At 40.5% G+C, this 18079-nt stretch overlaps 1 protein-coding gene across 2 annotated transcripts; it reads right to left on the reverse strand.

The window, feature by feature from the left end:
- Positions 1 to 4278: 4278 nt before the first annotated feature.
- Positions 4279 to 14539, reverse strand: LOC106582059 (insulin-induced gene 2 protein). Of its 2 annotated transcripts, none has more exons than XM_045704675.2 (7): positions 14494 to 14539; positions 7521 to 7799; positions 7336 to 7429; positions 6636 to 6760; positions 6084 to 6250; positions 5052 to 5151; positions 4279 to 4930 (listed from the first exon to the last, which is right to left on the reverse strand). In XM_045704675.2, the coding sequence occupies exons 2-7, from the start codon at positions 7692 to 7694 to the stop codon at positions 4889 to 4891; spliced, it is 702 nt and encodes a 233-aa protein (XP_045560631.2). In that variant the 5' UTR covers positions 7695 to 7799; positions 14494 to 14539; the 3' UTR covers positions 4279 to 4888. The 2 variants fall into 2 exon arrangements, with proteins under 2 accessions (XP_045560631.2, XP_014020232.1); XM_014164757.3 differs by lacking the exon at positions 14494 to 14539 and adding an exon at positions 14025 to 14173.
- Between the last annotated feature and the right edge of the window lie 3540 nt (positions 14540 to 18079).

Genomic DNA, 18079 nt, shown 5'->3' on the forward strand with positions numbered 1-18079 from the left:
ACAGGGAGGAAGTCAGCCATTAGTCTGGTTACAAGTCTTTAACCTCTCCTTGATCTCTCCAGGGATGCAATGTTTAGATCTAGCTCTGCCTGTGTGTGTGTATGTGTGTGTGTGTGTTATATTATATATGTTATATTATATGACAGCAGCCCATTCACCAGAGTGGATGTGTAATTTATTGATAATGATGATGACAGTGAGGGGAAAGAGAGGGAGAAGGGGGAGGATGACTTAAGATATTTCAATCCACACCATTGGAAAATGTATGCTTTCAATATACGTTATATTATTTTATATATTTACAGAAAAATATATAAAAAAGTGGAACAGGTTAGTATGATTTTCATCTAAGCTCATTTGTTTTGTGTAGCCCTGAACAAATGTCACATTTTAAATAAATGAAATGACCTTTCTATACATGGGTCTATATAAATCTATAATATAAACTAGATCTACAGGGAAACAATAATACACACACCAACTTGACAACAGAGCAAATGAGTATGATACAGATCAAGGTTGGTGTAATAATCGTGTAGTTTTGTGCCCCCTTCTGGTCATTCAGGTCCCATTTACAAAACAAGGTGAGAGTAAAATGAATCACTATAATACTAATGGAAGACCATAACATGTATCAACAGATATGGAATATTGTAAGACAACCACACTTGTATCATCTCAACAATGTGTTCATTTTGTGCTCAGATATTTTTGCAGTTGACTTAAAAACCCTTGTATCCATAGCATAATGAAATCAAAACAATTAGTTGCATTCAGAACTAAACATCAACCTATAATGTCCCACTTGACAAGGCCAGTTTTCATAATTTCACTCCCTTGGTTCAAGGCCTCTTAGGAGTTTTTCTTTCACTGCCTTGTGTTACCTTGAAGAGAAGCTGACTAAGCAAAGCCATTAAATTCCATAGCTGTAAATATGATATGCCGCAAAACTCTATTATTACCTGTGCTGTCTCTGCTACAGAGCTGCTAGGTAGATGGGAAGAGTGGATCGAGACACTGGTGAAATAGTGTGATTGTGATTGATGGCTTCCCATTAGATAGTGTGTTATCGCTGCAGGTGGAGAGAACCATCCAGCCACTGGGTTATAATACAACACATTACCTGCTACAGTCTCCAGCAGCCTCAGATGTTTAAATCAAATACAGACCCTATCATGAGATCCTCGTTCCCTGCTCCAGGCACTCTGACTAGCTGATTTCACCTCAGCCTTGATTTGCACAGCATTCCCACTCAACAAACACATCTAGTATTCATATTATCTAGCTGGAGTTTCAGTTCCCTGCAGGAGCTCTCAGCAATGTACTGCAGCACTCTGTTCAATAATCTCAGTCGTGGATAATATCTGGTGTAGCCTACCAATTGTCAAATTTTTTTTTTTTTCTTCCTGGTGCTCCCAGGAAGTGATAGACTGTGACTGGTGCACGGTGTCCTGCATTACCTCAACAAATGATCTGGCTCTCGATGGCAGACCTTGACCACAGAGAAATCAATATCTCACCATTAAAATCTATCAGAGTTAGGGCAGCAGCTGTCAGAGGTTCCACTATCACGTGGCCACAACATTGAAATCTTACACTGGCCGTACATGAGTAATCAATATACAGTGGTTCACAGATCATTTGTGGTCACTTTCGCAGCTGTGATGGATGTCTGTGGAGCCCGTGATTCATGTGACACCATTTAACAGGATTCTGCTCCGATTTAGATGGTCATTCCTCAGAGACATACAGGCAACGTGGCAGTGGAGCCCACACACTTTCAATTTCACTGAGACATTATGGATTTTGTGCCCTGCCATGTGTGAAAACCCTTCAGTGTGCAAGGTTAAATCTTGTCCTACAGTTTTCAAGTGATGAGCAAATACAACAACCATAGTTAACAGCAGTCTTGCTTTGAGGGGTGTTGGACACAACTGTACCATACTGGATCAGTGTAATATGGTACTACTGGGTTCAATACCAGCTACACTGGTGTCAGAAGTGGGAATAGCTAATATGTGGGCAACGCAAGGTGAACGTTCCAAAGGAACGTGTTATGACAACAGCTCTCTACTATTCACTATCCACTACCATGCTAATGAGCCTGTTGAATGGTTGGGCAAAGAGCCATCTTACTTTTTCCTTGCAGTGTATCGGATTGCTCTCAAACTTGCCTCCTGACCCTCAGTCTCTGAGAGGAGATAATTACTTGTCAGGAATAAATAGATATTAATGAATTCATTAGCAGGAGGGAGTTTAGCTTTCACAGCACCACTTTCTGCTATGACACATCACGCCTATTGTTTTAGCTAGTAAGCCTTGAACAATAACATTCACACAGTAAATTGCCGCATACAGGACCATAAAACCCAAGAAAAAAACATCCATATATGCTGGAATTTAGCAACCATGCAAACGAAGGATTCTTAACTCCAGATGATTCCTTTTGTATGTCTATATTAGCCTGTTATTGTGGGAGGCTGGTGAAGACGGGAGACTTCCACCCACATTAGCAGAATACACCAGTTAGATTTGGCCAGCCTTGCCATAGCAGGCACTGTATATTTGGACTGCAGCACTGGTACAGTATTTTCACGTCAATACACATTCATCTAACCACGTAGAATAGCCTAAGCATCATGATCAAGTGTTTCTGTTAAAGATGAAAACATCCCAGTTCAACCAGTTAAACCCTCCACTTCACTTCCTGAAGAGATGCATTAAATAAAACTAGTTCATCATATTTATATAAAAATTCACCATAGCTTTAACGCTGACATGCTAGGACATTCAAGTTAGTTATTGTAATATTGATCGCGCTTTTCCCTATGCAGTCATTGACGGGTTGTTCACATTATCATATCCAGTAAAATGAATCTTTTACAAAAACACTGCAGACACACATATTTCTAAAAACATTGAGCTTCCTCTAATTCAACCCTTCATGTTAAATATCGAATGTTACGTTTTTCCAAAAGTATTATATAAAAAAATAAAAAATAAACACATTGCTACAAATTTGAGATATAGGATGCCATCCCTTACTTATTGCTCTCCATTTCCAATAAGACTTGGAAACGAGAAGTGAGGTTCCTCAACTCGAATTCAAGTACAACTGCATAAAGGAATGTAACACTGTATTATATCCTTGTAGTATATCCGTTTAATGAATCAAATGTTCTATTTTTTTCAATGCAGAAGTCAGTTCAATTATTGTCTGTGTGCTCAATGCGCAGTTTTCCTAGAGATAAATCAGATCAAGCCCAAACTGTGCGATGTAGTAGGGAGTTGTAGTTTCCAACAGGCCAATATTCTACATAGTTTAGTGGAGAAAACTTGGTAATTAACTACAATGACCCATTCCACACCTACTTGTCAGGTTTGTGTGTTTATTTTACGCCCGCTATGCTATGTTAGTGAGGGGCAGACACGGAGGGAGAATGGCAATTGAGAGGGATAGATAGCAGTTGCTTCGGGAGGTATCTTTACCTTAAAATACATGATCTAAGTGATTGATAGTTGGTAATCAACAGTCATGAAAGTATGCCTTATTTACTTTGATGAACTACTAAAATAGTGATGGTGTTAGACATCAGCTATACAGATGAGATGCTTGGAATGAAATAAAAGTAATCTAATAAAACAAATGTAATATACACAACTGAAATATTTTTGTAAAGTAATGTGAGAAAATGTTAATGTGTGATATGCAGTAATGGGCAGCCATCAAGGGACATTTATTATTTTATTCTGTATTATTACAGCATTCAACCCACAACGCATTTAACCTTTAAAAATAATCATCAAAACCGAAAACTCGGGTTTGAATGTAAAAAAAACATCCAACTCAATAAGCACTAATAGCTTATCAGCAGTACCTCTGACCCAAGAACCCACTGCTGATGTGGATACTTGTGTGCACCTGCTGTATGGACAATGAAATGGGAAGCCTGGTCTCTGACTTGAACTGATCAGGGTTTAGGTCAATTCGGTTTTCAATTCAGGAAGTGAAATTTGCCCATAAACTTCTATGAGCATTTTTTTTTTTACATTTAAATTAGTTTTTTTTACAAAACAGCCATTTTAATTTCAATTGAACGGACCCTAAATGGTCAGGTGTAGAAAAGCAGGTGCAAGTAAGGCTGTTTGAAATACCGACTGGACCCTGTATGCCAGTTGCCTTGATATCCCGCTAGGATGTCACAAATAAGTGCAACAATAAACACTTCACTCCTTCTCATGACTGCCAGCAAATAGACATTATCCACATGTAACAAATAAAAAAAACTACTATATGTATGTATATAATTGTACATTTTAAAAACATGAAATAAATGTATCTATACATATATTGGCTATATAGATTCTACTAATGTATCAAGGATATAAAGAATGGATGAATATAGAAAATAATTCAGATAATCCTGTGTGTAAGTCTGTTTGGCACGATGGAGCCAAAGGTTTCACACCACTGGTGCTGAGGTGCCCTGAACAGCAGCAGAGCGACACTAATATTGGTGCCTGTTGAGTTGCAATCACAGATTGCGTTGTAGATTGGGCCTACCTACCACACACACACACACACACACACACACGACATCGGCAATTCCTCTCATTAGGCCAGCCATTGAATGCTTATAATAAAGCTAGCTGTTGTCCGTCCACCTAGGCCCTAAAGAGGCACAAAGGAATCAACCAATCGAAAGTCTTGTCCTACAGCACTCAGCAAAACAGAAACACATAATTGTGCATGACTGCTCCGCCTCCGCCTAGATTGACCAATCCCCATCAACGCTGCATACAGATGTCCTTTTATAACCTCCTTTTGGCTTTTTGTTGCAATTTTTTAAATATTTTGAGCAAAAGTTTGATATAGCCAGAAGTTCTTTCAGTCTTGATGAGTCTTTCCTGACATACGTTTGCATTCATACTGGAAAAAAGAACAGGGATAATGTAATGTGCCAGTTGAATAGTCAGTAAAAAGCTCTGGTTTTAATGAATATATACAACCTATGACAATTCTTAATTCAGCATAAAAAAAAGATCCTCACCAGGGCTAGCTGCCGTCCTATGTTCCCCATGGTTATCACACCAGCGAAGAAGATGCAAGGTAACCAGGAGCGAATGTACAGGAAATCTGGAGAGGTATATCTGAAACAAAAACAATAGAACAGCTATTAAAACATAGGACAATCCCAAAATGAGCATGAAATTCTACAGAAATATCTCCTGTCTCTTGAAAAACAAAAACATGAATTGCAATTTTGTCCCTAAAGAAATATTATTACATTTAAAATGCAGTGTATACCATACCATGCTTTGATTGTAATGGAGGAAACAAAATTCTCCCAATGTTTAAGTAGGCCAACTTCAATGTTCTTGAAGTTTAACACACACACTTAAAGCTTCAGGCATTCTCAATTCCCAAAAAGATATTGGCTCTATGGATACAAAGAGCATTTAAACCTGTCCAACAATGCTATGAATTTAACAGAAGACAATAGCTCATACAGCTATTATATTTAGCTTACTTCAACATGAACTAGTTACAAGCTGCTACTACTAGACTTGGGATCATTTTCTTAACTCTTTAGATCTGTGAAATAAACAGTAGCTAAATTGAATGGATGTCCTAGTCTGATTAAAATCATTGTGGGAAGTTAGCTAGAGTTAAATCAAAAGGCATTCAGCCATTGCATTGTAAACATTCATTTGGATAGCTAGCTAGCTACTTCTGTACAAATGGTGTTTTTGCTGTTATCTAAAAAAACATCTGGGAATGTGTTTATGGTTGAATTTTCTGTTTTCCTTAAAAACTGTTTCTCTGAGCTGGCGCGCATTGGATGTTTGAGACAGACAGCGCTACATAACATCAGCTGCCACAGAGTGCAGTGTCCGTGCGGAATAGGGTCTGTGCAGAAACACGTGCGATTAAAAAGAGAAATGGAGATCCGATTAACGGCGTACGGCATAAAAGGCTTAAGGCATAAAAAATGTAACGTGTTATTAAAGTTATAACAGCCCTTATTATAATATATGTATGTCCTGTAAATTGTATTGTAAGGTACTGTAGTAGTACTCACTGAAAGACTCCGTTGTAGACCAGGAGCTGAGTGGACAGAGTGGCCAGCAGGGCGATGACCACCCCCAGGCCAAAACCGGAGCGAGACCGGTCAAATGTCCACCACAGGCCGATGGACAGGGCTGCCAGTGTCAGGGACAGCTGCACGTTGTTCGCAAAGTCCACTTTCTGAGAGGGCCTGGGTTAAGGACAGCTGAGCTTGTAGTAGGATAGTCCACACAGGAACTATGGTTTCTACTCGGAGTAAGGTGCTTTCTTGTAAACAGAATATCACGTTTAAAAACCCACCCTTTTAGCTTGGTAATCTTATTGTTTTACACATCCTTTGTGTTTTATGCACTTTACACATCCCCTTTATTGCTTCATTTGATTTTACTTCTTTAATTTGATTGTAAAGTGTGTTGCAATTATAAATACACTTAGTTTTATTTGAATGTGGAAGTGTCATGGGATGCTTTTGCCCCATGGTTAACAGGCTTTTACGTACATCTTGTATTATGGTATGCACATCAATTCAGTGAGTGTCAGACAGGCAGGTAGACCTAGAGGATACAGCGCTGGCATGGTTGATGCCTACGAACACGGCCACACAGCGCATCACACTGGACCACTCCCGCTTGAACTTGTGGGGCTCGCCGAGCCTACTGTCAATGCATGGATACAACAGACCGATCATTGCTGGGAGAGAGCGGTAGATGGAGAGAGCGGTAGATGGAGAGAGCGGAAGGGGATTGCAGGGTGAGAGGGAGCAGAAATAGGGAGAGAGGATCAGAGATCAACAATAAGCTCCTGTAAGTATTGTTGTGGAGAGAAAGGCTGCCATGCCAGCCCACCACATAGCATCAATGCTATTCTGATGACAAAAAAAAACACTTCAGGTTGGCCCCCTTTGAAAGTTATAGGTTCAATATTACACAAGAACTGTCCAGACAAGTTAAAGTAACTATGTACAGTAAACATGAAGTGCTGCTCTGGTCTTGACTAGTCAATAAAAGCCAATAACTACAGCATGATGCAAACAGCCCAGTGTGCAGTAACAGCGGAAACCTCCAACTCCCCCAGGCTGAGCGGTGGAGCACGGGAGTCTCAGTCTCAGGGGGAAACAGGCCTGGGGCTGTTGTGCCCTTCTACTGGTCCACTAGGGAACAGCAGCTACATCTACTCTCTGTGCTGCAGACCCAGGGGACAACAATTTAATCATTCTAGAAGTCAAGTCTGGCGGGCAAAAACCTGTGTATGTGTGTTCGTCCTACCCGAGGCGGTTCCACAGCAGGGCGGCACCCACCAGGCTGATGAGAAGATGCTACTGATGACATCAGGGGGGAACAGAGTGACGTTCCTCTGTACCTGCAGTGAGAGAAAACACTGTCACCTTCTCCTTCAATGTTTTCTTGCTCAAGAGGTGTATCATTAAAGGACAAAAACAAACATGGTCCACCTGCAGCAGATTGAGCACCAAAGCCAGGAACACTCCTATAGAGAACAGCATGAACCCGCGGATCACCAGATTGGTGTTTCTGTTTGTGATCACCGCGATGTACGGTCCTCTGGAAGGAGTAGTCTGACCGGGCCCGGGCGGCTGCTGGTCGCTGACCACTGTAGAGTCGCCCATGGCTGCCAGGGCCGGGGCGACCGTGGACGCCAGGACAGCAGGAAAAAAGGGAAACGCTAACTTTATCCTCAAGTGATCGTACTGTCCACTGACATCACCAACACCCTGAAACACAAGAACATATTTATGTATTCAAGTGTGGCTACATGATCCAACAACCAACCACAGACAGCCCAGAGGTGTGGACTGTGAAATCTGTGGACAAGAACAGTGCAGATGTAAAGTTTGGTAACAGAATGACAGTTTGTGCTGTTTATGCCATCATTCTGTCACCAAACTCTGCATCTGCACTGTTCAAGTAAATGTATTTTTGTATAGAGTTGTATGGTTAGTCGTCCCCCAAGAAGAAATTGGGGAGGGCACAGTGCATCTGTCTCCATCCAGCCGTACGTTAGTCACACGCAATCTCACAGCACTGGCACGATGACGACGAAACTTGGGTGAATGATGCATCTTGCCAGAGATCCGGCAACTACAAAATTACACTGATTGGCCAGATGGTGGAGCTATAATAAGTTTTAAAATGCTATTTTTGAAAGGTCATGCCCATCACTCTGATTGACCTAAGTCATGAAATTTGGTACATAGGTCCCTCTTGAATTGAGAAAGAAAACACTTAAAAACGCTACTCTTCTGGCACCGAATGACCAATCTGCACAAACCTTGATATGTTGTATCTAGGTACAAAGGTCTCAATGCAATTTTTTCTAGACTAGTACCTAAAACAGCATCTATTGACCAATAAACATTCACATGGGGGTGTGGTCTGGCACATAAATGCATATAAATCAGTGAAGGATATTCGTATTGTAAGACCCTTTGGTACACGTTGCAAACACTGTCTAGACTCAACATATGCAAGAGCATTCTTATGGACCACCCGGTGACGCTATAACGGGCATGTTTATCTCTCTTGATCTGTTTGCCTCTGAGGGCTGAAACGTGGCACACACGCTAAGGGATATGGAGTGTATTTAATCCACTTGATATCAGACACCACTGCCCCGATTTTGACTAAACTTGGATAAATGATGCGTCTTGTCATAAAGAGCTGGTATTTACAAAATGACATTGATTGACCCAAGGGTGCCTTCGGAAGTATTCACACCTCTTGACTTTTCCACATTTTGTTGTGTTACAGCCTGAATATAAAATTGATTAAATGGAGATTGAGTCACTGGCCTACATAATGCCCCATTATGTCAAAGTGGAATTATGTTTTTAGAAATCTTTACAAATTCATTAAAAATGAAAAACGTACGTCTTGAGTCCATAAGTATCAACTCCTTTGTTATGACAAGCCTAAATAAGTTCAGGAGTAAAAATGTGCATAACAAGTCACATAATAAGTTGCATGGACTCACTGTGTGCAATCAGTGTTCAGCATGATTTTTGAAAGACCTCTCTCTGTACCCCACACATACAATTATCTGTAAGGCTCCGCAGTGGATCAGTGAATTTCAAACACTTATTCAACCACAAAGACCAGGGAGATTTTCCAATGCCTCGCAAAGAAGAGCACATTTAATTTTCCTTTGTGCATGGTGAAGTTATTAATTACACTGGATGGTGCATCAATACACCCAGTCACTACAATGATACAGGCGTCCTTCCTAACTCGGTTGCCGGAGAGGAAGGAAACTGCTCACACGGAACCCAAACCGGCTGTGCGCATGTGCTATCGTGCATAAATGTATTTTGTCCCCCTACACCAAACGCGATCACGACACGCAGATTAAAATACCAAAACAAACTCTGAACCAATGACATTGGGGACAGGTCGAAAAGCATTAAACATCTATGGCAATGTAGCTAGTTAGCTTGCACTTGCTAGCTAATTTGTCCTATTTAGCTAGCTTTCTGTTGCTAGCTAATTTGTCGTGGGATATAAACATTGAGTTGTTATTTTACCTGAAATGCACAAGGTCCTCTACTCCGAAAATGAATCCACACATAAAACGGCCAACTGAATTGTTTCTAGTCATCTCTCCTCTTTCCAGGCTTTTTCATCTTTGAACTTATATGGTGATGCATCTACACTTTCATAGTATTACCACGACAACCGGCAAAACAGTTTGCCTTTCAATCACCCACATGGGTATAACCAATGAGGAGATGGCACGTGGGTACCTGCTTCTATAAACCAATGAGGAGATGGGAGAGGCAGGACTTGCAGCGTGATCTGCGTCAGAAATAGAAAGGAGTTCTATTTTAGCCCTTGGCAACGCAGACACTCGTTGGCGTGCGCGAGCAGTGTGGGTGCAATAATTGAATAACATGGATTTCTAAATTTATTTTGCGACGCTCACGCATGCGACGTATCCGGTCTGGTCAGCATGTCAGGGATTTCACCATAAAGCCAATGGTGGCTTTAAAACAGTTACAGAGTTTAATGGCTGTGATAGGAGAAAACAGAGGATGGATCAACAACATTGAGTACGTTTACATGTGCAGGAATAATTCAATATATAGTCATGTAAACTCCTTATCCTGCTTATCTTTGAATCGGTGTAAGGTCAAAATCAAAGTAAGCATATGCCGATTTAAACACCTGAATTCTGAGCAATCTTCCAAATTATTAGGACATGTAAACACCTTAAAAAAAACACATAAAATGATAAATCGGCGTTCCAGCTGTGTATTTGATCTGCAAATGTGACAGCACCGGTAGCACAAACCTCCCTCTTTAGTGCCAGTGAAGTGAGTTCGGAACAACTGAATGTCTGCATCTTAGAAATAGTTTTCGCATACAAACGTTATATGTCTGAACTCAGAATCAAATATACTTTCCAAAAATAACATGGTCGCTGTGGTAGAATGTTTATTTTGAGGAGCGATTTCCTGCATTTATGAAAGCGCCATCAGGCAGCTGGATTTCAGATGTGTCCATAGAAAAAAAGGATTATTAGGGAAATGATTCTTTGTGCAAAAATCTGACTATCCATAATAAATCACATTATGTGCATACAAAATAATGTGGCAAAGAAATTCACTTTTTGTATTCAGGACATAAAGTTATGTTTGGGGCAAATCCAGAAACACATCACTGAGTACTACTCGTCATCATTTCAAGCATAGTGGTGGCTGCATCATGTTATGGATATGCTTGTCATTGGCAATGACTAGGGAGTTTTTCTTAGGATAAAAATAAACGGAATAGAGCTAAGCACAGGCAAAATCCTAGAGGAAACCTGGTTCAGTCCGCTTTCCATCAGACACTGGGAGACAAATTCACCTTTCAGCAGGACAATAATCTAAAACACAAGGCCACATATACACTGGAGTTGCTTACCAAGACGACACTGAATGTTCCCGAGTGGCCTAGTTACAGTTTGGACTTAAACCGGCTTGAAAATCTCTGTCAAGACTTGAAAATGGCTACTTATCAATGATCAACAACCAACTTGACAGAGCTTGAAGAATTTTTTTAATAATAAGGTGCAAATATTGTACAATCCAGGTGTGCAAAACTCTTAGAGACTTACCCAAAAAGACTCAACTGTAATCACTGCCCAAGGTGATTCTAACATGCATTGGCTCAAAGGTGTGAATACTTGCGTAAATTAGATATTTTCGTTTATCATTTTCAACACATCTAAAACATGTTTTCACTTTGTCATTATGGGGTAGTGTGTGTAGATTGGTGAAAGAAAAAAATTCAGGCTGTAACACAAAATGTGGAATAAGTCAAGAGGTATGAATACTTTCTTTAGTCACACGTGATCTCAGACACCACTAGCCCGATTTTGACGACACCTGGGTGAATTATGTATCTTTCCATAGAGATATGTCATTTAAAAAATGACAATGATTGGTTGCTTTTTCTAATTATTTTTTAATATCATACAACCAGCTGTCATAAGACAAAACGTACTTACCAAGTAGTCACAAGCTGCATTATTCCTGGGGGACAACATGTTTAATGTTGCCTTGTTTAAAATTTGCAAATCATTGGTTTTTGTTTGACAAACATTTTAAAGTGAAAAATCTGAGTCTCAGCATCCCTTTTACTGTGGAATTTCCCCTGGCTAGCTAGTCAATTGAGCCCCAGTGGAGGAGTCGGAATACCCATAAATCCTAGCGGTCAAAACAGAGAAATGGTTCCAATCGTTTTTTCCCCCACCATTCATTTTTAGAAACACTTAAAATAAATAAGCCTGTATTTCGTGGAGGTTTACCCTGGCGTGACGTTTTGATAACCATGTAAATCTCTCGGAAAATGTGACTTTAATCAACATATTCCTGCTTTATTTACTCTTAGATTTGAAAATGCTATTAGCATCAAAGTAGACATCATGCAAGACTACAAATCCCTGTAAGCTCCAGCATGTCATCTCTCGCAGACAGCTTTGCTAACAGGTATTGTGTCTATTTAAAACTTGCACAAAAGGTTCACAGAAATGTCCATTTAAAAGAAACGTACCACATTTGGCTAACAGATAGTTAATCCAGAGATTCTAACCTTTGCCTCAATTTGGCAGTCTCATCCAGATCATTATGGCATTTGTAGTTTATGATAGCCACATTGGCAGCTAATTAGCGTTTCATTTTTGTGGGGTAAATACAGGCAAATATATTGATTAAAAAAAAGTCACCTTGTCCTAGAGATTTACACAGTTATCAAAACTTCACGCCAGGGTAAACCTACATGGAACACAGCCCTTATTAAGTGTTAACATTTGTTTTTTTTGGGGGGGGGGGGGGGTATGGTAGAAAAAACAACTGGAACCATTTCCCTGTTTGACCGCTAAGTTATGGGTATTATGACTCAATGTGGTAATCTATGTTAATGCCTTAACTAGAATATTCATATTCTACAGTTAATTTATTTATAGTCTCAAGAAGAGTAAAATCTAATTGCATTGGTCACATGCACCGAATACGACAGGTATAGACTTTACAGTAATTTGGCTTTACATACACAAAAACACACTACATGGCCACTGGTATGGGGACACCCCTTCAAATGAGTGAATTAATCTATTTCAGCCACACCAGTTGCTGACAGGTGTATAAAATTGAACACACATCCATGGAATCTCCATAGATAAACATTGGCTTCAGAATGGCCTGTACTGAAGAGCTCAGTGACTTAACGTGGCACTGTCATAGGATGCCACCATTCCAACAAGTCAGTTCATACAATTTCAGCCCTGCAACAGCTGCCCTGGTCAACTGTAAGTGCTGTTATTGTGAAGTGAAAACGTCTAGCAGCAACAACGACTCAGCCGCGAAGTGGTATGCCACAAGCTCACAGAAAGGGACCGCTGAGAGCTGAAGCATGTAGTGTGTAAAAAGTATCTGTCCTCAGGTACAACACTCACTACAGAGTGCCAAACTGCCTCTGGAAGCAACATCAGCACAATAACTGTTCCTCTGGAGCTTCATGAAATTTCCATGGTCGAGCAGCCGCACACAAGCCTAAGATCACCATGCGCAATGCCAAGCGTCGGCTTGAGTGGTGTAAAGCTCGCTGCCATTGGGCTCTGGAGCAGTGGAAACGCGTTCTCTGGAGTGATTAATCATGCTTCGCCATCTGGCAGTCCGACAGATTAATCTGTGTTGACGTCAACCCCATCGAGCACATGAAATGGAACGAGGACTGTGAGCCAGGCCTAATTGCCCAACGTCAGTGCCCGATCTCACTAATACTCTTGTGGCTGAATGAAAGCAAGTCCCAGCAGCAATGTTCCAACATCTAGTGGAAAGCCTTACCAGAAGAGTGGAGGCTGATATAGTCGCAAAGGGGGACCAACTCCATATCAAAGCTTATGATTTTGTAATGATACGTTAGACAAGCAGGTGTCCACATACTTTTGGCCATGTAGTGTATGCTTAGCATCAGAAAATGATTGAACACATCATGTTTGCCATATGGCTCGCTACTTTAAGACCTAGCTAGCTACCTACATGCATAAACGTTTCATCTACGAACTGAGAGCTGATATAACAGTAACGTGTGTCAGAATTTGCAGAGCAACGTAACATTAGTAAGCTACCTAGTTAGCTCGTTGTGATGACCTTAGCTATCGAGCTACTGTAATGCTAGAAGATAGCCAGCTAACTACTGTAGCTAGCTAGCATTATACTTTTCAAAACAATGTTGGATACAAACAATGATTAGCTTACGTTAGCTAACTATATCGTGTAAAATAACAAACGATTTTGTTACTAAGTAATTTGTACATAGCTGACTGACAATAATCAGTAAACACATTTTGTTGATAAGCATAGCTAGCTGACTAGTTAGCTAGTCAGCGAGCTTCGTCAGTCAGCTGATGTGACTGATATCCACAAGCTATTTGCCTTTAAATAAATAAGAAATCTTACCTTCAACTTGTAAAAAGTATATTTTCTAAAATTGTAAAGTACACATTCCACGTTATGTTTTTATGTAGTTAACAAGAGTTTGAGACCTAGCTTCGAAATTAACCTTCTCACTAACTTCCGATGAACCGGATTGGCACTGGCTAGGTGCCAACCCAATCAGCTTCTAAAACCAGAGATACTTTCAAGGAGATGAGAAACTTAATTGAAATCATATTAACTTCAACTGTGTGCGTTGCCTGTGCGTCATCAATGGGCCACATAATGCATAAATGTAAATGTAAATGTAAATAATGCATTCTGGGCTATTCTGGGACAAGGAGAGCTGTCCTTCAAGGGTTGAATGAGAGTCAATTGAGTGCAAGCGCAAAACCCCAACAAAAAGTACAACATTACAAATATTTTTCAAGATATGAGACAATTAACTTGTTCTCTGTAATATTTGATAGCTTTAGAATTTCTCGACTCATACCCTGACTTTGAGAAGACACTGCGTGACGACATGCTTAGCAACCTGGTGACGTAAAAACGACAATGTAACGCGATTGGTCGACAGTTTGCTGGGTGGGGCGTTTAACGTTTCACTAGTCATTGCTCAAAGAGACGTCCATCTCCTTTCTCTAATATCTCTGCATGTATACCATGACGTAACCTCATGTACACATTGACCAACCGACACGTTGTTCTAAAACAATGTTCAGCGCACAGGAGGTTGGTGGCACCTTAATTAGGGAGAACGGACTCGTGATCTTGATTGGAGCGGAATAGGTGGAATCGTTCCATTTGCTCCGTTTCAGCCATTATTATGAGCTGTCCTCCCCTCAGCAGCCTTCAGTGGTTTAAGTACTTAAGTAGTACTTTAAAGTTGTTTTTACTTAAGTAGTTGTTGAGGGTATCTGTACTTTACTTTGCTATTTATATTTTTGACAACTTTTACTTCACTACATTCCTAAAGAAAATAATGTACTTTTTACTCTGTACATTTTCCCTGACACCCAAAAGTAGTCATTACATTTTGAATGCTTAGCAGGACAGAAAATTGAAATTATCAAATTCACGTGCCTATTTATTATTATTATATATATTTTTTTCAATGTTCACCTTTATTTAACCAGGTAGGCTAGTTGAGAACAAGTTCTCATTCACAACTGCTACCTGGCCAAGATAAAGCATAGCAGTTCGACACATACAGCAACACAGAGTTACACATGGAATAAACAAACATACAGTCAATAATACAGTATAAAAAAAAGAAAACAAAAAGTCTATATACAGTGAGTGCAAATAAGGTAAGATAAGGGAGGGAAGGCAATAAATAGGCCATGGTGGCGAAGTAAATTACAATATAGCAATTAAACACTGGAATGGGAGATGTGCAGAAGATGAATGTGCAAGTAGAGATACTGGGGTGCAAAGGAGCAAGATAAATAAATACATACAGTATGGGGATGAGGTAGTTGGATGGGCTGTTTACAGATGGGCTATGTACAGTTGCAGTGATCTGTGAGCTGCTCTGACAGCTGGTGCTTAAAGCTAGTGAGGGAGATATGAGTCTCCAGCTTCAGTAATTTTTGCAGTTCGTTCCAGTCATTGGCAGCAGAGAACTGGAAGGAAAGGCGGCCAAAGGAGGAATTGGCTTTGGGGGTGACCAGTGAGATATACCTGCTGGAGCCCGTGCTATGAGTGGGTGCTGCTATGGTGACCAGTGAGCTGAGATAAGGTGGGGCTTTACCTAGCAAAGACTTGTAGATGACCTGGAGCCAGTGGGTTTGGCGACGAGTATGAAGCGTGGCCAGCCAACAAGAGAGTACAGGTCACAGTGGTGGGTAGTATATGGGGCTTTGGTGACAAAACAGATGGCACTGTGATAGACTGAGTCCAATTTGTAGAGTAGAGTGTTGGAGGCTATTTTATAAATTACATCGCCAAAGTCAAGGATCGGTAGGATGGTCAGTTTTACGAGGGTATATTTGGCAGCATGAGTGAAGGATGCTTTGTTGCGAAATAGGAAGCCGATTCTAGATTTAATTTTGGATTGGAGATGCTTAATGTGAGTCTGGAAGGAGAGTTTACAGTCTAACCAGACACCTAGGTATTTGTAGTTGTCCATGTATTCTAAGTCAGAACCGTCCAGAGTAGTGATGCTGGACGGGCGGGCAGTGATCGGTTGAAGGGCATGCATTTAGTTTTACTTGCATTTAAGAGCAGTTGGAGGCCACGGAAGGAGAGTTGTATTATCAAGAGAACAACCCTGGTCATCGCTACTGCCTCTGATCTGGTGGACTCAAATGCTTTGTTTGGAAATTATGTCTGAGTGTTGGCCCCTGGCTATCGATAAATAAAAACTAGACAATTGTGCCACTTGGTTTGCTTACCATATTAAATTTGAAATGATTTATACTTTTACTTTGATATATTTTAGCAATTACATTTACATTTGATACTTAAGTATATTTAAAACCAAATACTTTTAGAATGTTACTCAAGTAGTATTTTACTGGGTGACTAACTTTTACCCGAGTAATTTTCTATTAAGTTATCTTTACTTTTACTCAAGTATGACAATTGGGTACTTTTTTCACCACTGAAAATGTTCATAATCAAGTGGGAAGGCGTAAATTCATCTTCTTCTTTGGTATTATGGCAAACAAATATTATAGGTGCATGTATTGTCTGTGTATTAGCTTATTATTCTGTAGTATGAATTCAGTACACTTTGTGAGAAAAAACAAACATATTTTAACTCTTCTGCTGTAAAATCTCGTACACCCAATATCTTCTCTGCAGATACCACCACAACATCTATCCTCTGCGGTTTACATTCCATTCCATGCGGTACAATTGACAACCATGGCCATGAACGCCAAAAAACAACCCTACTGAAGCACATGTTATTCCTATCATTCTCCATTGGCCTCTGCCTCTGCCCCTTAAATTAAGAGGATCCCTCTCCCTGGACCCATCCTCTTCTACTACTCTCTTCAGTGCCTCAGCATATGACACCTTCTGTACTACTCCCATCCTGGGAACCTCAACCTGCTTTTCTCTCACCTGACACCTCTGATCTCCAGCACCATGGGTACCCCTACAGTTTACACACACACACACACACAACTTTTTCCACCGATACCACACAATCCTTTGTCTCATGTCCTCCTGCACACTTCTCACATCTAGGAATCTCCTTCCTACACACTGCTAGCACATGACCATAAGCTTGTCACCTAAAACACCGTAATGGATTCAGGACAAAAGCTCTCACGGGATAACTGACACATCTTAACTTGACTTGATCTGGTAAAGACTGCATCAAAACTCAGTAGTACAGACAGTGTCTTCTCTGTTTCGCCATGCTCTCCACCACGTCTGTGTCGCATGAAACAGCAGACGTCACAGACCCCAGGAACCTTCAACTTAGGTTGATCCTCCTCAACACTTAATGCAAATCCAGTTATCACTCCTTTCAATGGAACCCTGCTCTAGAGAGGAAAGCAAGTCACAGTTCTTGTCCCCAGTTGCACACACTCCCTCTGGATGGCAGAAATGCAAAAAATCATCACGATTCCACTTAGTTTCACTTTCCCCGGCCCAACATTTCCCAACCTCTTCTCAACCCAACATGACACCACATATGGATCTGCCAGAAGGCAAGGATCCATTCTCTCCAAAAATCTCACTCCCACTGGGCCAGAATCATCTTTGTCATCACCAGGACGAGGCTCAAACTTGGCAGTCTTTACCACATCTGCCACTGTAGTTAATTCATCCTCACTCTCGTCACATTAAATTTCCTTCTGTAGCTCTTCTAAAAGTTCTGTGTGATCCACCTCTCTATATTCACTGAAAACATGTTCCATATTTCTCACTTTTTTCCTGTCCGCCATATTCTCCATTATCAGATCTTCCAGAAGGCTTGTGCATTCCCACATTCCATATTTATTTATAATATGTTCCACTTTTCTCCTTTTTTTCCTGTCCACCATCTTACCCACACCTCATAAGGTGGAAATTACTAGTTGTGAAGTCGTAAATACCAGTTGCATGCACATGCTTTGAAC

The sequence above is a fragment of the Salmo salar genome, chromosome 21 (assembly GCF_965601325.2).
Source record: "Salmo salar chromosome 21, fSalSal1, whole genome shotgun sequence".
NCBI classification, from domain to species: Eukaryota; Metazoa; Chordata; class Actinopteri; order Salmoniformes; family Salmonidae; genus Salmo; species Salmo salar.

Coding starts and splice junctions, on each gene's coding strand:
- LOC106582059 (XM_045704675.2), bottom strand. CDS start 7,694: ATGGGCGACTCTACAGTGGTCAGCGACCAGCAGCCGCCCGGGCCCGGT. Junction 6,251..6,635: donor GCATCAACCATGCCAGCGCT/GTATCCTCTAGG, acceptor AGGCCCTCTCAG/AAAGTGGACTTTGCGAACAA. Junction 4,931..5,051: donor TAGGACGGCAGCTAGCCCTG/GTGAGGATCTTT, acceptor TCTTTTTTCCAG/TATGAATGCAAACGTATGTC.